Source organism: Dromiciops gliroides, chromosome 4 (genome assembly GCF_019393635.1).
Source record: "Dromiciops gliroides isolate mDroGli1 chromosome 4, mDroGli1.pri, whole genome shotgun sequence".
NCBI lineage: Eukaryota > Metazoa > Chordata > Mammalia > Microbiotheria > Microbiotheriidae > Dromiciops > Dromiciops gliroides.
In genome coordinates this window covers 233,375,380-233,392,730 of record NC_057864.1, presented here as the reverse complement: position 1 = coordinate 233,392,730, position 17,351 = coordinate 233,375,380, and the positions used below count along the sequence as shown (strand labels likewise).

Here is a 17,351-nt window from a genome sequence, read left to right as displayed (position 1 = left end):
TCATTCTCTCCCCAGTTGGTCTGAGATTTCTTCTCCCTCCTGGCTTGCAAAGTCCTCTTTACTTAATCTGCAGCTTCCATGATGACTGTTTTGCGTGCTTGCTTTGCTAAGTGCTTGCTTGCTATTTGTGATTATCATTTGTGTAATAAGTGTATGGTATATAGAGGAACTCAAATGATCAGAGATTAAGCTATTACCCTCCAGATCTAGGAGGAACTACTACACCCCCAAATGCCCTCTCCCTCTTCCTTCCTTAACCCCTATCTACAGAAAGTAACTTTTATCTTGAACCCAAACAAAGCAATCATACCCTTTGAATGCAAATATCTGATATATGGTAGATATGATTCCAGCCCAATTCCCCTTTTGAAGTCAGATTGCCCAGTCACAGCCATCATCAATGTACTCTCCGCAAAGGCAAAAATCTAATTCACCAGAGAAGTGGGGTGGGGCATTCCAGATATATCTAAAAATCCCTGTTAGATAAGGGCCCACCCAGGCCTATGTTATAAAAGTTATAAGAGAAAGGAAAATTAGGGGAGAACCAGAGAAGAAAAGAGAATGCCAAGAGAGATTAGAGGGAGGATACAAGGAAGTATGATGTGACAGGAAGGAGAGAACAGAGAAGAGAGTAAGGCGAAACAAAAAGAAACGATAAGGGAGAAAACAAGATGAGAATTTCTCCCTAAGAAGCATAAGGGCCTGACTCCTAACAGTAGTCAAATGAGGTTCCACTGGGCCCAGCCTCTGACAGAAAACGGAGGGATGAGGAAGGAGACACAGGCACACCATTCTAAGTGCCAAGAGAAGCTGACACACCTGAGAGTCAGGAAGAGGAATAAATCTAGTTACTCAAAGGAATTAAAACATTGGTCTGGGTCAGAGTTGACTGTGCCCCCATTCTCTTTTCCAGTGCACAAATCTGTAGGCATATAATGGCCACATTTAGGGGCAGCTAGGTGGCACAGTGGATAGAGCACTGGTCCTCAAGTTGGAAGGACCTGAGTTCAAATTTCACCTCAGACACTTACTAGCTGTGTAACCCTGGACAAGTCACTTAACCCCAAATGCCTTAAAATATCCAGGCCACCTCCAGTCATCCTGATATATCACAAGATATATTGCCACTGGACCCAGATGGCTCTGGAGAGTGAGGCTGGTGAATTTGCACAGCCCTTCCTCACTTAAATCCAATTCAGTGTGACCCTAGGCAAGTCATTTAACCCCAATTGCCTCTCCCGCCCAAAAAAAATGAAAGACAAACAACAACACGTGCAATATCCTAGGTTTGTCCAAAGATGGCCATGAAGAATGTACAGTACCTCTACTGAAGAATAGTACTGGAGGAGGTTAAGACGATCAGAGACAAAGCTGTGATCTCAGGAAGGTACAGCAGGTCTTTTCTCTGAAGGTCCCTTCCTTATACTGTTTTCTCCCCCTTTATACCTGAACAGTTTAGCATCTCTACCACCCCTTCAATTAGATAGCATGAACTGGAGGACAGGGACTGGATCTCTACTATGGGTGTGGAAGTAGAGGGCAAAAATGTGGGAGCAGCTAGGTGACACAGTGGATAAAGCACTGGTTCTGGATTCAGGAGGATCTGAGTTCAAATCCGGCCTCAGATACTTGATACTTACTAGCTGTGTGACCCTGGGCAAGTCACTTAACCCTCACTGCCCCACCAAAAAAAAAGTGACCCAATGTAGATAGGCAATAATCCCAGTATGAGGTTGTAGAAGAACACAAATGTATTGGTTGTTAGATATAGTAATGCTTTTTGCCTTAGAGAGGGAACACGGTCTAGTACCTACAGGGCCTGTGGTCAAGAAGATATGGGTTCAAGTCCAGCCTCTGACATTTAATGGCTGTGTGACCCTGAGATACTCAGTTTCCCAGCTTACTGGTTTTTGGTTTGGTTTTTTTTTTGGTGTGTGTGTTTTTGCAGGGCAATGAGGGTTAAGTGACTTGCTCAGGGTTACACAGCTAGTAAGTGTCAAGTGTTTGAGGCCAGATTTGAACTCAGGTCCTCCTGAATCCAGGATGGGTGCTTTATCCACTGTGCCTCTTAGCTGTCTCCCCAGCCTACTGTTTTAAGACTATAAAATGCTAATTGGCATTAGTATAGAGTTTACTCATTCAAAGTTCTCTAATGAAATCACAAGTCCAAATTAACAAAAACCAAAAACCCCCCAAAACTCTAAGGTTGCCTGGTGGGGGGAGGGGGGCGGGGAGGAAAGCTGGGAAGAGGCCCAAAGTTGGTGCTATCTGTGGGCTGGTAAAACTAGAGGATGACAGCACATAACAGCATTAGATTAGAAAGAGATAAAAAGGTCTTTTAATAGGCTATTGTGAAAGACTGAAAGCATCAGAAACTGATCCAACTCAGATCCAACTCATGGGATATGGTCCAGAAATGGAATGACATATGGAGGAAAATCCTGTGGACAAAATCTGGGAAAGGTACCAACATGGTGTCTAGTTAGTTGTGAAAAGGGCAGTTTTATCTTTTGTAGTATCCAGAAGTTTCAAAGGAAAAATCTTTGGATAGGACTGGTAATGAAGAAACAGAAAACAACTGTATGAGGCTAATCTATGTGAGGAAGAAGACTGAATAGATGGTAGGTGTGGGTATATCTCAGCTTGTTTTCTTATGGAGAAAAGAAGGGGTGACAGTGGAAGTCTGTGACTCCAGGGGCCCAGTATTTGGAGAAGAAACTCCTGATTCCTGGTGGTAGTGGGCTGATTCCATCATATGGGACCTTGCAGAGAGGTATGGGGGTAGGAAGGAATTTGGGTTGGTCTGAACTCTGAACTGTTACCCCCTCTCACCAGGTGGTTGAGGGAGAAGTGATCTCAGCCTAGGGACCCCAGTTAAGCCCTTCTGTGTTCCCCGTCCCTACACAGTTCTCCAATCTGGTAAGGAATTTCAGGAGCAGACTAGCTGCTTGCCTCTTCATTCGTGAGAGTGGCCCATGGGTGTCACTACCAAAGCTTGGACAATCAGGTTACTAAATTTAGAGGGCATTGGTAGTTCTTGCAGTACTTCAGCAGCCTAGAAATAACAACTTATCACCTACTTTGGGGTTGTTTTGGGGGTTTGCATTGGTCCAAATCTGTGATTTCAACAGCACTAACAGGAGAAATTGTCTAAGCAGGGTTTTTTTTGCGTTTTTTGGCAGGGCAATGAAGGTTAAGTGACTTGCTCAGGGTCACACAGCTAATTAAGTGTCAAGTGTCTGAGGCCGGATTTGAACTCAGGTACTCCTGAATCCAGGGCCAGTGCTTTATCCACTATGCCACCTAGCTGCCCCTGTCTAGCAGTTTTTTAGAGCTGGCTAGAATACTGAAAGGTTGTTACTTTCATAGAATCACACAGTCAATGTGTTAAAGACAGGACTTAGGGGCAGCTAGGTGGCGCAGTGGATAGAGCACCGGCCCTAGAATCAGGAGTACCTGAGTTCAAATCCGGCCTCAGACACTTAATACTTACTAGCTGTGTAACCCTGGGCAAGTCGCTTAACCCCAATTGCCTCCCCAAAAAAAAGAATGAAAAAAAGACAGGACTTGAAGCCTAGTAGTACTGACTCTAGATCAATCCTCTACCCACTATGACATGCTGCCCCCCCCCATAACACCTAGTTAGTAAGAATAATTAAGGGGGCAGCTAGGTGGCACAGTGGATAAAGCACTGGCCCTGGATTCAGGAGGACCTGAGTTCAAATCTGACCTCAGACACTTGACACGTACTAGCTGTGTGACCCTGGGCAAGTCACTTAACCCCCATTGCCCTGCAAAATAAATAAACGAATGAATGAATGAATAGTTAACATTGAATGGTAAGCTGTAGTTATACAGCTCTCTACCTATCTGCTTTCCAGGTAAGCTTTACCCCCTGAGTTTCACAGGTATACTCAATTCTGTTTTCTCAGTGATCTAATTCCCTCCTCCTTCAACCAAGGGTGACCCTAGGCAGAAAAATTCCTCACCTGTAAAACTGATTTAAAAAAAAAAAAGATGTTTTGAGGAAAGCACTTTGGAAACCCTAAAATGTAAACAAGGATTTTTTCTTTTTCCTGGAAATCTCTGGTCAGGGATGGAGGACAGCCTTAGGTTCAGAAGCAGAAGATAACTGTCCTAAATGCCCACCCCACTGCCCCCTCCGCCCAATCTTATCAGGAAATTCAGAGATGTCTGTCTGGGACCCGGCATTTGAGGGGTTAGAAGGTGGAAGTAAAGTTGGAATAGGGGCTTGGAGGCAGAACTGCTGGGGACAGCAGGAAATGCCTATAGATGCTGGACTGCCTTTGAATCTGGAGAAAGAGAACTGCAGACCTACCTTTACAGTTATGCATTCTCAAGTTTGCTCTCTAGGGTTTCCCAGGGGCTAAAGAACTTGACCTCCCTATAGCACACATGGGGCGGCTAGGTAGTGCAGTGGATAAAGCACTGGCCTTGGATTCAGGAGGACATGAGTTCAAATCCAGCCTTAGACACTTGACACTTACTGTGTGACCTGGGCAAATCATTTAACCCTCATCGCTGCCCCCCACCCCCCCAAAAAAGTAGGCAGGCTCATATCTCATTAATTAAAAAAAAAAAAATTAAAAAAAAAAAAAGTAGGCAGGCTCTGAGATATTTTCAGAAAACACCCAAATTGCAAAAACTCTCTAATTAGCTTGGCCCTCACCCTGAAGTTGAAACCAGGAAATCTTTTTCCATGGGCTAACTTCAGTTCTCTCAATCTTGTTTGTTTTGGTGAGGCAATTGGGGTTAAGTGACTTGCCCAGGGTCACACAGCTAGTAAGTTGCCAAGTGTCTGAGGCCAGATTTGAACTTAGGTTCTCCTGACTCCAGGGCCGGTGCTCAGTTCTCTCAATCTTGAACCAAGAGTTTTTGGCTTTTGAAAAAATCATTGTTAATGGCTATGTAATTTGTTATTAAGTGTAAAATACTATAGAAACACAGATAAGCATTAAAATAAGGCTACGATGGGGCTCACATCCTTCTTTCTGCCTTCCTACAACCTGCTTTCAGTCAGCCTGAAAGGACTTTCTGAAGGAAAAGAATCCAATTTTCATTCTGGCCTTAGTGTTCCCAGTTTTGTGATCTGGGAAAACAGGGTGGATCTTAACTGGACTTCACTTTCTCCAGCTGCAGTAATTGCCACCCTCATTGGCTCAGCCTAACCTTAGATTATTTACTTCTGCCCCACACCTCTCTTTTCTCTTCTCTTCTCCAGCCTGCATGCTCATTCATTTTATGCTTCTATCTCAACTGCCTTGTCTGGTGCTGCTACCTTGGGGTGGCATTCTCTTCCTCAAGGCCATTGGAATGCCAAAACAAACGTCCAGCAGGTTAGTTTTACTGAGGAGACAAAATGGTACAGAAAGAGAAAAGGCACCAGACTCTGGTCAAGAAAGAGCTTTGTTCTGTGCAATCTCTGGCAAAGGACTCCACTTTTCTGGGCCTTAATTTCCTCTTCCATAAAATACTGAGGCTGAACTAGATGATCCCTTTCTGAAGCCCCTTCCAATACGAGCAGATAAGACACTACGCCTGTGTTGTAAGTGTCAACACGAGGGGCACAGGCAGGAAGTACCACAAGACCCAAGAGAGGGATGGATTACTGTGGACTGAAAGGCTCAAGGAAGGTGACATGATACATGTGGGAACTGAGTTGAGTTTAGAGAGACAAAGAACTGTGTAAATGGAGAGGAAGGCATTCATGGTGGTGCTAAGCTAAAACTTGGAGTCAAGAACTTGCAGGGTATTGTTTGGGGGGGTGGGGGGGCACCCCAGCCCAGCTGAACTCCACAAGGTTCTCTCATGCTACCCTGCTGGGCAAAGGAGAGACAAGGGCTGGGTGACAGTCCAGACCCTTAGCAGTTATTTATTTAATCCGTAAAATCTCTAGCAGAGTGTTCAGGTATTCACTGTTTTGTCTTTTTTACCCAAATGAAGAGATACATGGCTACTAATCAAATCTGTTTATGACAAAAAGCTGGGAGGGATACTTGGCAAATTAGGTGAGTGAGTCAGGATTGTTAAATCTTGATATAACCAGAACAGTGGGGCCAAACACAGTAAGATGAAATTTAACAGGGATAAATATAAAGTTCTCCACTTAGGTATAGGGGAAAACACCCTCACCTGCACCAAGACAATATTAGAGGAGGTGGGAATAGGCAGAGTTCATGTGAAAAAGACTTTTTCAGCAAACTCAAGTCAACAGTATCTCCCTCACACCCTCCCCCCACCCAACACAAGCATCACACAATCTAATACAGAGGAGGTTATGGCATTCTCTTACTTGGCTCAGGTCAAAGTACACACCCAAAGGATTTAGATTCTTTTCTAGGAACCTCAAATATTTTATGGATACTGACAAAATAAGAGTTGGTAACACTTGAGAATCAGCTGAAGAAACAGAAGATGGAGTTTGGAAATGGACCTGAGGATCAGTTTCCTGTTTTGCTACAGGATTAGGAACAAAGGGTGGATGTTACGTTCAGCCCAATAGAAGGAAATCTGAAGTTAGTGGTCCCAGGATCCCAGATCTGGAGTTAGAAGTCCTTCCCTCCACTCATCTTTGCTCCCCTACCCCAGTCATCTAGTCCAGCTTTCTCATTTTACATATTAGTAAACTGAGACCTAGAGAAATGATGGGACTTGCCCATGTACACAGTAATCATTTTTGAAGCTAACTAGGATCTGACCTCTGGTTTCCCAACTCTGGTGCTCTTTGCAACATACCAGATAGCATCTGAGCAACTCCTGGGCAACCACCACACCCAATTTGTACAGAACCTGAGATACAGGCACTTGCATACACAGGGTCAGATATAGGGCAACTGAAAGGGTCCAGATTTGCTACCAGGGCAAAGCTAGAAAGTGGCTGGGGAAGATGACTTAAGTCATAGTTTATTAAATCTGAGTCAGGAGGGACTTAAGAGATAAACTCATCCAACTCTCTCATAAAGATGAGAACTAAAGTGTGCCTAATCCAAAGTTGTACAAGTAGTCAAAGGAAGGGCTAGGACTAGAATCCACACCTTCAAATTCCTAGGCCATTGCTAGACTTTCTGCCCAGAGAGCAAACTCAATGCATCAAAGGCTGGCTGTCAGCAGCCCTGAAGAAATGAACAGCATTTGTCCAGCTTCACAACAGCTGGAGTTGAGGTTATGCTCATTCTTCAGAATACTTGCAGATTCTAGCATCTCTCTCCCACTCATCTCTTTCACGCTTTATGAACTTCAACTGTCATCCCCCTTCAGCCTTACTTGTTCCAAACAGAGTCCTTACTTTAAGTCTATCCCCTAAAAGGAAATCCAGTTGGAGACAGAACATATTGTCTGAAAGGATTACTGGATTTAGAATTGAGGTTGCGAAATCTCGGTGATTCAACCTTACCTCTCTTGAGCCTGCCTCCTAATAACCCTGGGGACTGGACCACATCATCCCCATGGTCCCTTGACAACTTTAACTCTCTGTAGATAACCCAATGATTACCAACCATTTCAGATGAAATGTCCCCTCCCCTACCAGACCACACCAAACTTCTTAAGTGTAGAAGCCTTGTCTTATCAGGGTCTGCCCCCTGACCCATCATTCCTCTTCACATGCAGGCACAGGTTTGTGTACCCTGCTATGTTGTATCCCCAATTCCTCTGTGGGACCTTCCTCTCTATGTCATTTCTCCTCTGGGTCTCAGTTTTCATTCCTGTAAAATGAGAACATTTTACCTGAACCCCCCTCCCCCTGCCCAGTTACCAGAGGCCATTTTGTGGTCTTATTATTATTGTTATGAGGGTTAAAACAATAACTATGAATTCTGAAAGCACTCTATAAAAATGCTGATAAGGTCAGAGCCCAGAACATCTACTGATGGGAAAGAAAAGATGAGGCTGCTGAGCTTTGATCTCCACAGAAATGGTTAGAGGGAGGAGAGAAGAGGAAGAGAGATGGAAGGAGATGTGAATGCAGAAGGAGACCGAAGGCCAATGTCTCCTCCCACCAGGTCTGAGTTGTCTTCTAAGACAAAATGTTTGGGGTGCAGCAGGCAAAAGTAGAAGCAAAGGCTGTGGCTGATATACAGATAATGACTTTATTTAAGTTGGAGACCTGGGAGGTGTGAGTGTGGAGGGGGTGCTAAGAGTCAGGCTCAGGTGGGGGTGTTGGCTTCTCTTCATCAGGGGGGCAGTCAATGAAATCGGCCAGCATAGCGGCTGTGTCATCCTGTTCCTTCTGGAGAGGTAGAAAGCCACAGACAAAAGGGAAGTATAGATAAGGTTGGAATCTATAACGAGCCTAAGAAGCAGCCTCTTCCTCCTCCACCCACCACCAGCACCCCCCTCCTGTCCACAGCCCTCTTACCTCCCCCACTGGTGCTGTTTCGATCTCTGTTGCTGTGGCCTCAGCAGCCTTGGCTGGGGGAAGCTCTTGATTGCCCCTCCCATCAGTGCCCTCTCCGCTTAAGGCAGGGGGCTCATTTCCAGCCAGCTCTTCTGCAGGGGGTGCTTCTGGTACAACTGTTCTACCTTCCTCCTCCCTTTCTCCTCGAGGGGGTGAAGCCTCGAGGGCCAGGGGAGGGGCACCACCACCACCCTCCTTTTCCTCCTCAGTGCTAGGTTCTTCTACCTCCATCAGGAGGCCAGGCTCAGGCTCCTCCTTGGGAGGCTCTGAGGGAGGGGGAGGGGGGGAAGAATCTGTGGGAGGGGCTCCCCTATCCTCTACCTCACCCTCTGCTGGTTCAAATTCTACCTCCTCTAGCTCTTCCTCTTCTTCCTCTTCTTCCTCCTCTTCCTCCTCTTCCTCCAGTTCTCCTTCTTCTTCTTCCTCAAACTCTTCTTCAAATTCTTCCTCCTCTTCCTCCTCCTCTTCAAAATATTCTTCTTCATCCTCCTCCTCCTCCTCTTCCTCTGGGAAGTCCTCTTCCTCTTCCTCCTCTTCCTCCTCCTCCTCCTCCTCTTCCTCATCACTGCTGTTGATGTTGATAACTGTTAAGTCTTCTTCCAGTGGAGGGGGTGCCCCACCAGGTGTCCCTTCAGCCACCAGCTGGGGTGGTGGGAGAGCTGCAGGCCCCGGTGGAGGTGGGAGGGGTCCAGGGGCAGGGGGCAGCTCCTCAGACTCTTCTTTGGGTGGCAGGGGTGGGGAGGCAGCAGTAGCAACAGGTGGTGCCGGGGGTGGTGTGCCACCTTGGGGAGGGGCAGGGGGCAGGGGCAATAAGCCCTCTGGCACAATCACCACACTGTCATCTGAGTCACTCTCCAGAGAGATCTCCACATCCGATGTTTCCTCCTTCTCATAATGAACAAATGCTGGTCGGGGAGGCCGCCCTCCAAAGGCCTCATCTGGGGGCTGGGAGGGTGGGGATGTCCCAGCAGGAGCTGGGGCAGAATCCTCACTAAGGGCCGCCCGATGGTTTTCGGGGCCAGGGAGAAGTCGAGGGGGCACAGACACCAAGCCTGGGCCAGGGAGGCCCAGGTGGTTAACTGTGGCAGAGGCTGGGGGTCGAGGACCGGGGGGATGGAAAGGTGGTGCCCGGAAGGGAGAAGGGGGCTCAGGTTGAGTTGGGGGAGCATTTGGGGGACTGGAAGGACCTGGGGATTGGAGAGGAGGGACTCGAGGGTGGGCCAGGGCAGCACAGGTCACTAGTGCCTCAGAGCAGAAGGAAGAGACCTGGAGGAGGGAGAAGAGAGAAAATGGGGGCTATTAGCACCATGGGAGAGAAGACAAGAAGGGCAGGGAAGAATCTAAGAGGAGCCAAGTCAGAAAAGGGACCAGAAAAGCCAGAAAAGGAGAAAATCAAGTTGAGCTCCAGCTCAAGGGAAGACCTGAGATGTGGCAAAAGGGAAGAGAGCAAGGAGCATCCATTGAGAGACTGGGTCCCCAAAGACAGGCAGAAAACCTAGGTGAGATATTAGAAGACGAGGGAGTATCTCCCAGAGAAGTGAGGGCATTCAGAGGTAGGTACCTCAAGGTTCTCCTCACGCTGGCCAAGGGAGAAGGCTTGCAGGGCACAGGTGAGGGGGGGAGGGCATTGTGGTGCTGGTGCCAGCAATAGAGCGAGGAGCAGGCGGTAGAGCTCTCGGCGACATCGGGCACTGGTATAGGGAGAACCTCCGGGAATCTCACCCTGTTGGGTACCCATCACCATGGGCAATGTCAGCTCATGGAGTCGCTGGGGGAGTCAAAAAGAGAGGTCACATACTAAGCGACAACCCCCCCACTCCCTCTCCTCCCTCAATTCTACCACCAAAGACAACATATTACAGGGGGAAGAAGGGAGAAAAGGCCAGGCACTCTAGTAACCAACATTCCAGGCTTCACCCCTTCACTCCCCCACCCCAAACCCAAGATCCCGATGCAGGGGACCAACTCTGTGAGTCTCTTCCTTGATGAGGGGCCCGCACATGAGGATGGTCCGGCTCAAACCTGGGAGGATGGGAAGGGGTTCATGTGAGTGAGGGAAACTGGGCTTACTCCCCCAGATTAGAGAAAATTTTTCCCAGTGCTGTCAAGGAGCCTCACCTCTCAGGGCAGTGGTACAGACATCGCTGTTGGCATTGCTATCCCCCTTCCTGTGCATGGGTGGGACCACAGCTTCCCCTGAATCCAACTTTAGTTTCTTGGGGGCGCTAGGCTTCCCAGACTGCAATCCTCCATCTTGGGTGACCCGGGGACCACGAAGCTTGGGGACGGGGATGGGGGGTGGGAGGTGGAGAGGGGGCAGGAAGAGTATTATTAGTGGTTAAGTTAGAAAGTATGATAAATAAAAAAGAAGGAAAGGAATAAAGGAGGTAGGTCAGGTTGGGAGAGACTGAGGTTGAAGACTCAGGCCTCACCTTGAGGGCATCAGCAGGTGGGAAGATGTCACTAAGCAGGTGAGTGAGCAGAGCCTCAGACTGAGCTCCACCCTGGAGTACCCCAGCCCCAGCCCCACAGGTCTGTACCCATAGTTCCAGCACTGAGTACACCTTCGCCCGGACTGCACTGGGAGACAAAGGGAGAGAGTTACGGGTGTGAACGGGGTCTGTTTTCTCCACTCCTCTCACACAATCCTCTCAGTTAACTTCTTCCTATACCCCACCTACTCTCCCCAAAGCAACTCTAGACACTCCTAGAGCCTCATTACCTATAAGGTCTCTCCTGCCCCGGGGGAAGGGGGTCTCGCCCAGCACTCCAGGTGCTAAGGACCTGGGGAAGCAGGCGGCAGATAAGTCCCCCAAATCGAACAAGTCGACTCCCACACCTGGAAGAGTGAGGGGAGAATATGAACACTGAGAACACTTCCCAACTCCCTCAAACAAGTCCCCTCTCCCCAGTCACACTCACGAAAGGATAAGGGCAGAGAGCAGATCCAGGGCCTCCAGGTGGATAGAGGGCAACAGCAGTAGTCTTAAAGGACCATCCCCCAGCCAGCTCTGGTCAGGAGAAAAATCAGTATGTTCATGGGGCAAGGGCAGGCTGGAGGTGAGGTGGGGGTGGGGCAAAGAGGATAAGGAGGCAATGGAGAAAGGAGATAAAGAAAAGGGGAAAGGGACAGACATTTCTGGAGAGGAAGCCAGGGAGTATAAGAAGCCCTGATTCTTAGGGAGTCAGGGGATCCTAGGGCAGGTGAGGACAGCACAGGTGGTCTATGGAGATAAGATGAGTAGTTCTTCACTTACAATGTTCTTGCCACTAACACTGAGGGTCCGGCAGATAATGTCCAGTATGTCCTGCACTGGCACAGACACTGGTGCCCCAAATTCTGAGCTGTAAGTGGAGGCAGGGACAAGATGCTATCAGTCCTGGATCCTCCAAGCAACCAACCCTTTTTTCCTCTGGTCCTTTCAGTGCTTCCCTGGGCCCTGACCAGCACCATTTCTTATGTTTCCCTCACCCCCGAGGACACCCAAGCAAGAGCTGAATCTGAAACCCTCCTGACTCAGCCTCTCACTCTGCCTCTTTCCAGGTCCTCCCCTCTTCAATCTTTATCATTCTCCCCTCCATTCCCACCTCCCCATACCATATCATTCCCTTTCCCACACCTGAGCATGAGCCCCAGGCATCGGGTCAGCCCTGAAAACCTCTGTCGAAGCTGGAGAAGACCATGAACATCATTATCTGCAGGGGGTGGCAGCAGCAGCTCCACTCCAGGACCTTCATATTGTATCGGGGCTGGACACACATACACACACACATACAGAGTGACAGCCAATAAAACTCCCTACTTTTAGTCATTCCTTTGCCAAACTGTGCCCGTTTCCCAAAAATTCAATGCCAAGATACTGTCCCAGATTCAGTCTACCCTGCCCAGATTAAGTAGCCTCACACTCATGCCCAAAGCAGGCAGGCTGTTCATCTCCACATGTCCTATTCTGTTCATTCCAACAAAATGAGAACTTCTCAAGCTTTCCCAGATCCCACCTCTAGCTTTGCCTTATTGAGCAGAAGGGGTGATTTTCCCCCAGGAGGCAAGAGATAATCAGACTGAATGACCCCTTTCCTGTCATCCCACAATCCCCAACCATGCCATTCTGGCAACAATCTCCCTCCCCACCCTTTGAATCACCGCCTTCCCAAGGACCACAGCAATCAAACCCTACCAACCCCACCATGTCCCAGCCACTCATCCTGACCCAACCGTACCAGTCTCAGCACCCTCGTAGAGGGCCCCCAAAAGGCCATGTAGTGAGGCCAGTAGACAATGTAACTCTTGTTCCCAGCTCTCTGTGTGCTTCAGGCCCTGGGAGAAGCCAGCCCCCAGGGCAGGCAACCTCGCGTAACACTCACACGCCAACTATAGTAGGGAGGAGAGTCAGGAACTGGGTCACCCAAGGGAATCACTCTGTGATCCTCCCCAAGTACCAGTGAGAAACATGGAATGGGGGTGGGGGATGGTGGTGGAAAATCGATTCTAAACCTGAGGGAAACAAAGGAAGAAAGGAAGACCAAGACACAATGAGCTCAGAAGACAGACATAAACGGGAAGAGACAAGGAAGTAGCAGAGGTGTCTATGTGGGTTGAGTAGGAAGGAGAGACAAATCTTAGACTAGAATAAGCCAGAGGCAAGAGAAAAAGTTAAAGGGGAGGACTGTATGGGCAAAGATACAGAATCATCCCAACACTAGGGACCTTGTATTTTATATGACTGCCATAAAGTGAAATGCAGGGAGATCTAACTATTTCTGCATCCTTACCCACCCTACCCTTGCCAGCTTCCATTATTCTGTCCTCCCCACAACCCTTTTACCTGCTGGAGTTGAGGGCTCAAGGCTTCAACTCTGGATAGGAAAAAGGAGGCCAGTTTTCCCTAGAGGGAAAGGGAATTATTGAGAAGGATAAAGGAATTCCTTCCCCCACTCCCCCCAACAATCCTTAAAATCTTAATTAGTATTTACCAAAAAGAGGAAGTGAGGAACATTGAGACAATCTCATCCTGCCTAATGGCAACAAATGAACCCCGGGCTTATATACTGTGGATCACCAGGACAGCAGCTCTTAGGAAAGTGGGAAGAGCTCAAGAAGCACCATTTCTCTTTTTTATCTAGAATCAAGTTTGTCTCCATTCATTCCCCTCTTTCCTCTCCTGACATTTTTCCAGACATGAGTCAATCCCTTAACTGTGTTTTGAAGAACAAGAAGAATTTAGATGATGGGTGGGAAGAATCAAAGAGGGCATCTCAGGCAGAGGACCAGCTAGTAGGAGCCATAGTTACTGCAACAGCAATACACAAGGGATGTTTCAGAGGAAAAATGAGTAGACTGTCTGGGCACTGGGAAATATACTGGGAAAGGCAGTGAGTACAGACTCTTTTGTAACATGTCCAAAACAAGACTAGCTTCCCTCCTGAACCTGTCCCTGCCTCTACAATTTCCCTATTTCTGTTGAGGGCATCACCAACCAGGTTCAAAACTAGGGATTCTAGGCTTGGATGACTCCAATTCTACTTCTCTTTTCACTTGCATGGCTACTACTCTATCACCTCCTGCTTGAACTTATGATAAAAGTTTTCACCTCTCTCCTTTCCAAATCAACCTCCACACATCTACAAAAAGACTATTCCTAAGGCATAGGTCTGAGCATATCTCTCAGAGACAGTTGGTGGGGCAGTGGATAGCCTGCTAGGCCTGGAGTCCAGAAGACCTAGGGTCAAGCAGACACTCACTAGCTTCATGACCCTGGGCAAGTTGCTTAACCTCTGTTTATCTCAGCTTCCTCAACTGTAAAATGGAAAAGATAATAGCACCTACCTTGCATAACTGTTGTGAGGATGAAGTAATATATTTGTAAAAAGCATCTAGCACAGTGCCTGGTACATAGTAAGTGCTATAGAAATGCTTATTACCCTCTTATCCTTCCCCATTATCAAAACCCTTCAGTGGCTCCCCATTGTCTCTAGGATGTACCACAAATTTCTCAGTCTGGAGGCCTTTCCATGACCTGGGCCATCATTTCATTACTCCCTTTTATGCACTCTGGGTTCTAGCCAAACTATACTTAATAGTTCCATACTCCATACCCCACCTCCTACATCTGGGCACTTGCACAGGCTATCTATCTCCCATGCCTACAATCTGCCCCTATCTTTTGGTCTTAGAATCCTTGACTCCCTTCAAAGGTCAGTTCGTTTTGGACAGACGAGTCACCAGAATCCCAGAATCACAAAAACTGAAAGAACCTCAAAGAACCTTCATTCCAACTCAAACCTGACCAGAAATCTCTTCTTCATCATCCCTGATAAGCTTCCACTCAAAGATCTCCAAGTGTAGAGGAACTCATGAACTCCTGGGCAGCATATTCTATTTCTAGAAAGCTTCTCCTTATGATAGTGTTCCTATTTACCATACAACAATGAATGAATAATCTTAACATTTTTATTATCTAGACTGAATGAGAATAGATAAGAAATATAAAGTAGACAGAAAGCCCAGAAATCACTTTAGTTTTGATTCTAAAAACATTTCTACACTTGACATAGATATCATTGAAAACTCATATCCAGTAACAAATAAAAATTCTAGTTTTCCTAAAAGTATCATTTCTCAGATAGTTGCTAAGGTCTACATTAATCAACAAAGCTGAGTTCCTATGGCAAAGTTATTGGTTTATCCCTCCCCTGCAACAGAGGTAGCTGATAATTTGACTTAAAAGACACAAAGTTGATTGATTCTGATTTGAGCAGAGACATTTGTAAGAATGAACTAAAATTCACTTGTTACATTTAATTTCTGAAAATCTGACTCTGCTTTGGTTAAAAGCCAAAATAGCCACCTCCCTAATTCTGAGGAACTGTTTTAATGCTTTGGCAACAAAGAGTGGGTGGGATAAGTAAACACTAGGGATAGAATACACCCTGCAATGTTGGATAATCTTCCCTTCAGAGGAATCATTAGGGGGTCAAGTTGGCAAGACTCTCACAGTTCTTTGGCTAATCAGAAGAAAGGGGAGCTCTTATTTTTCTTAGAAGTGCAAATACATTTCAAATATACAAATGTTACAAAAAATTCAAGTCCTTGGGAAAACTGCAAAAAATGAGCCCTTATCTTGGGCGTTCGCAATCAAGGGGCCAACCAGACATAGCAAGGGACAGCTAAGAAACTCAGATACTAGGAACTAAGAAGTTCCTCAAAACAAATGAGGTTTTATTGAAAAAAGCAAGCCATGATTTCCTTAAGTTAAACATACTTTGCAAGTGGTATATAGATTAGCTGGCAAAGTGTATTTAATGAGTTGACTTATACAAAGCTCATTAATCCAGATGGTTACAACCTGCTTCAAAAAAAGCAGACGCACAAGAATGTCAGAGCTGAAAGGGACCTTAAACATCAATCTAAGATCCAAAAAAGAGAAATGATTTGAGTTGGTGACAGAGGTCTAGACTCCAAGCTCCCAGCACTTTACTGCATCTTAATAGAGAACATAGGGGTCAGGACATACCTAAATGACAGGTAAGCCAAAAGACTTTGACTACTTTGGATATGAAGAAGAAAGTTTAGAAGCTTGAGAGAAAAACTGTATTGCTCCATCATGGATCTCTTCTATAAAAATCTGTTAAAAGTCTAGGGCTTTCCTTGAGTTTGTTCCTGTCAGTTCCATTTCTTCCTCTACTGTAAAAGCATCCAGGACTCTGATGTTCCAGTCCAAGTGTGCTGGGTTATCTATCAAACTCCTGGGTCTCCCATTAAAGACAGTAAAATACAGAAGATTTGTGGATATGTGGGTGGCTCCATAGTCCTAGACGTAGAAAACAATTTGTTAAAACCTTTTCTAGTTTCCTTCTGTGTGTAGTCCTTATTCTATTATGAATGCTCTTTGTTTCTGTTCAGTCATTTCACAGTTGAGTCTGACTCTGTGACCCCATTTGGGATTTTCTTGGGAAAGATATCAGAATAGTTTGCCATTTCCTTTGCCAGCTCACTTTACAGATGAGGCAAATGGTTAAGTGACTTGCCCAGGTCATATTAAGTGTCTGAGACTGGATGTGAACTTGGGAAAAGGAGTCTTCTTGACTCTATCCGCTCTCTTTTAATGTTCTTAGGATGACCTTAAACTTGATTTTATCCTCTACTACTTCTCTCTGCTTTATGAAATAATACTGCTCATGAAAGAATTTACAGATATCTGCTGACTAAGATGCTGGGTTTTCTTCGTCTCTGTGGTGTGCCAATTGATTTACATTGGTTAAATTCCTAGATAAAATTATTATAGTGTTAATGTCATTTCTGATGTCCATTTCCAATTCTTTATTTTCAATCATTTGATAGTTCTGGGTTAAATTGTTTCAACTATTTTTCATTCTTGTTGTTGTTGTTGCTTTTTAAAAACAGATTCTAGGATGCCAAACAGCAACAGAATGGGTGCCAAAGGCACCAACACCAAGTTAAACAAGCAGATCTGTAAAATTCTTTTTTTTTGGGGGGGGGGGCCCAATGAGGGTTAAGTGACTTGCCCAGGGTCACACAGCTAATAAGTGTCAAGTGTCTGAGACCGGATTTTAACTCGGGTCCTCCTGAATCTAGGGTCGGTGCTTTTTCCACTGCACCACCTAGCTGCCCCTCTGTAAAATCTTATGATGTATAATGGCCAAGAGGAACCGTCTCAGAAAGTAAAGAGGTAAAACCAGTTTAAAGAAAACTTTATAAGAGATACAACTAAACAAAAATTATTCCCTGGGAAATAAATATTCTGAATTACACTATATTTTTCAAGCAGAGGTATCATTTTAATCTGAAAACACCTGCTATTGGGAGTGTTACCTAAGAGAAGTTCTGCCTTTGTCTTAATGAATACTTAAGACTTATTTGCCATTGTCCTAACCCCCCCTGTCCCCCCCAAAAAGGTCATGGTGAACTTTTTTT

At 46.2% G+C, this 17,351-nt stretch overlaps 2 protein-coding genes across 2 annotated transcripts in view; both read right to left on the bottom strand.

Annotated features, from left to right (window-relative positions):
• LOC122752511 (polyunsaturated fatty acid lipoxygenase ALOX15-like) overlaps positions 1 to 17,351 on the bottom strand; it is a 66,771-nt gene that overhangs the window by 29,258 nt on the left and 20,162 nt on the right.
• The window catches only part of PELP1 (proline, glutamate and leucine rich protein 1), a 34,442-nt gene continuing 25,180 nt past the window's right edge, over positions 8,090 to 17,351 (bottom strand). The window contains exons 6-17 of the mRNA XM_043999321.1: positions 13,243 to 13,302; positions 12,638 to 12,788; positions 12,037 to 12,166; positions 11,674 to 11,761; positions 11,339 to 11,427; positions 11,139 to 11,255; positions 10,849 to 10,996; positions 10,535 to 10,694; positions 10,383 to 10,438; positions 9,978 to 10,184; positions 8,378 to 9,682; positions 8,090 to 8,248 (exon numbers count right to left, since the gene is read on the bottom strand). Of these exons, the coding sequence (XP_043855256.1) occupies positions 8,153 to 8,248; positions 8,378 to 9,682; positions 9,978 to 10,184; positions 10,383 to 10,438; positions 10,535 to 10,694; positions 10,849 to 10,996; positions 11,139 to 11,255; positions 11,339 to 11,427; positions 11,674 to 11,761; positions 12,037 to 12,166; positions 12,638 to 12,788; positions 13,243 to 13,302 (2,607 nt within the window). The 3' untranslated portion in view covers positions 8,090 to 8,152. The remainder of the gene's footprint in view (positions 8,249 to 8,377; positions 9,683 to 9,977; positions 10,185 to 10,382; positions 10,439 to 10,534; positions 10,695 to 10,848; positions 10,997 to 11,138; positions 11,256 to 11,338; positions 11,428 to 11,673; positions 11,762 to 12,036; positions 12,167 to 12,637; positions 12,789 to 13,242; positions 13,303 to 17,351) is intronic.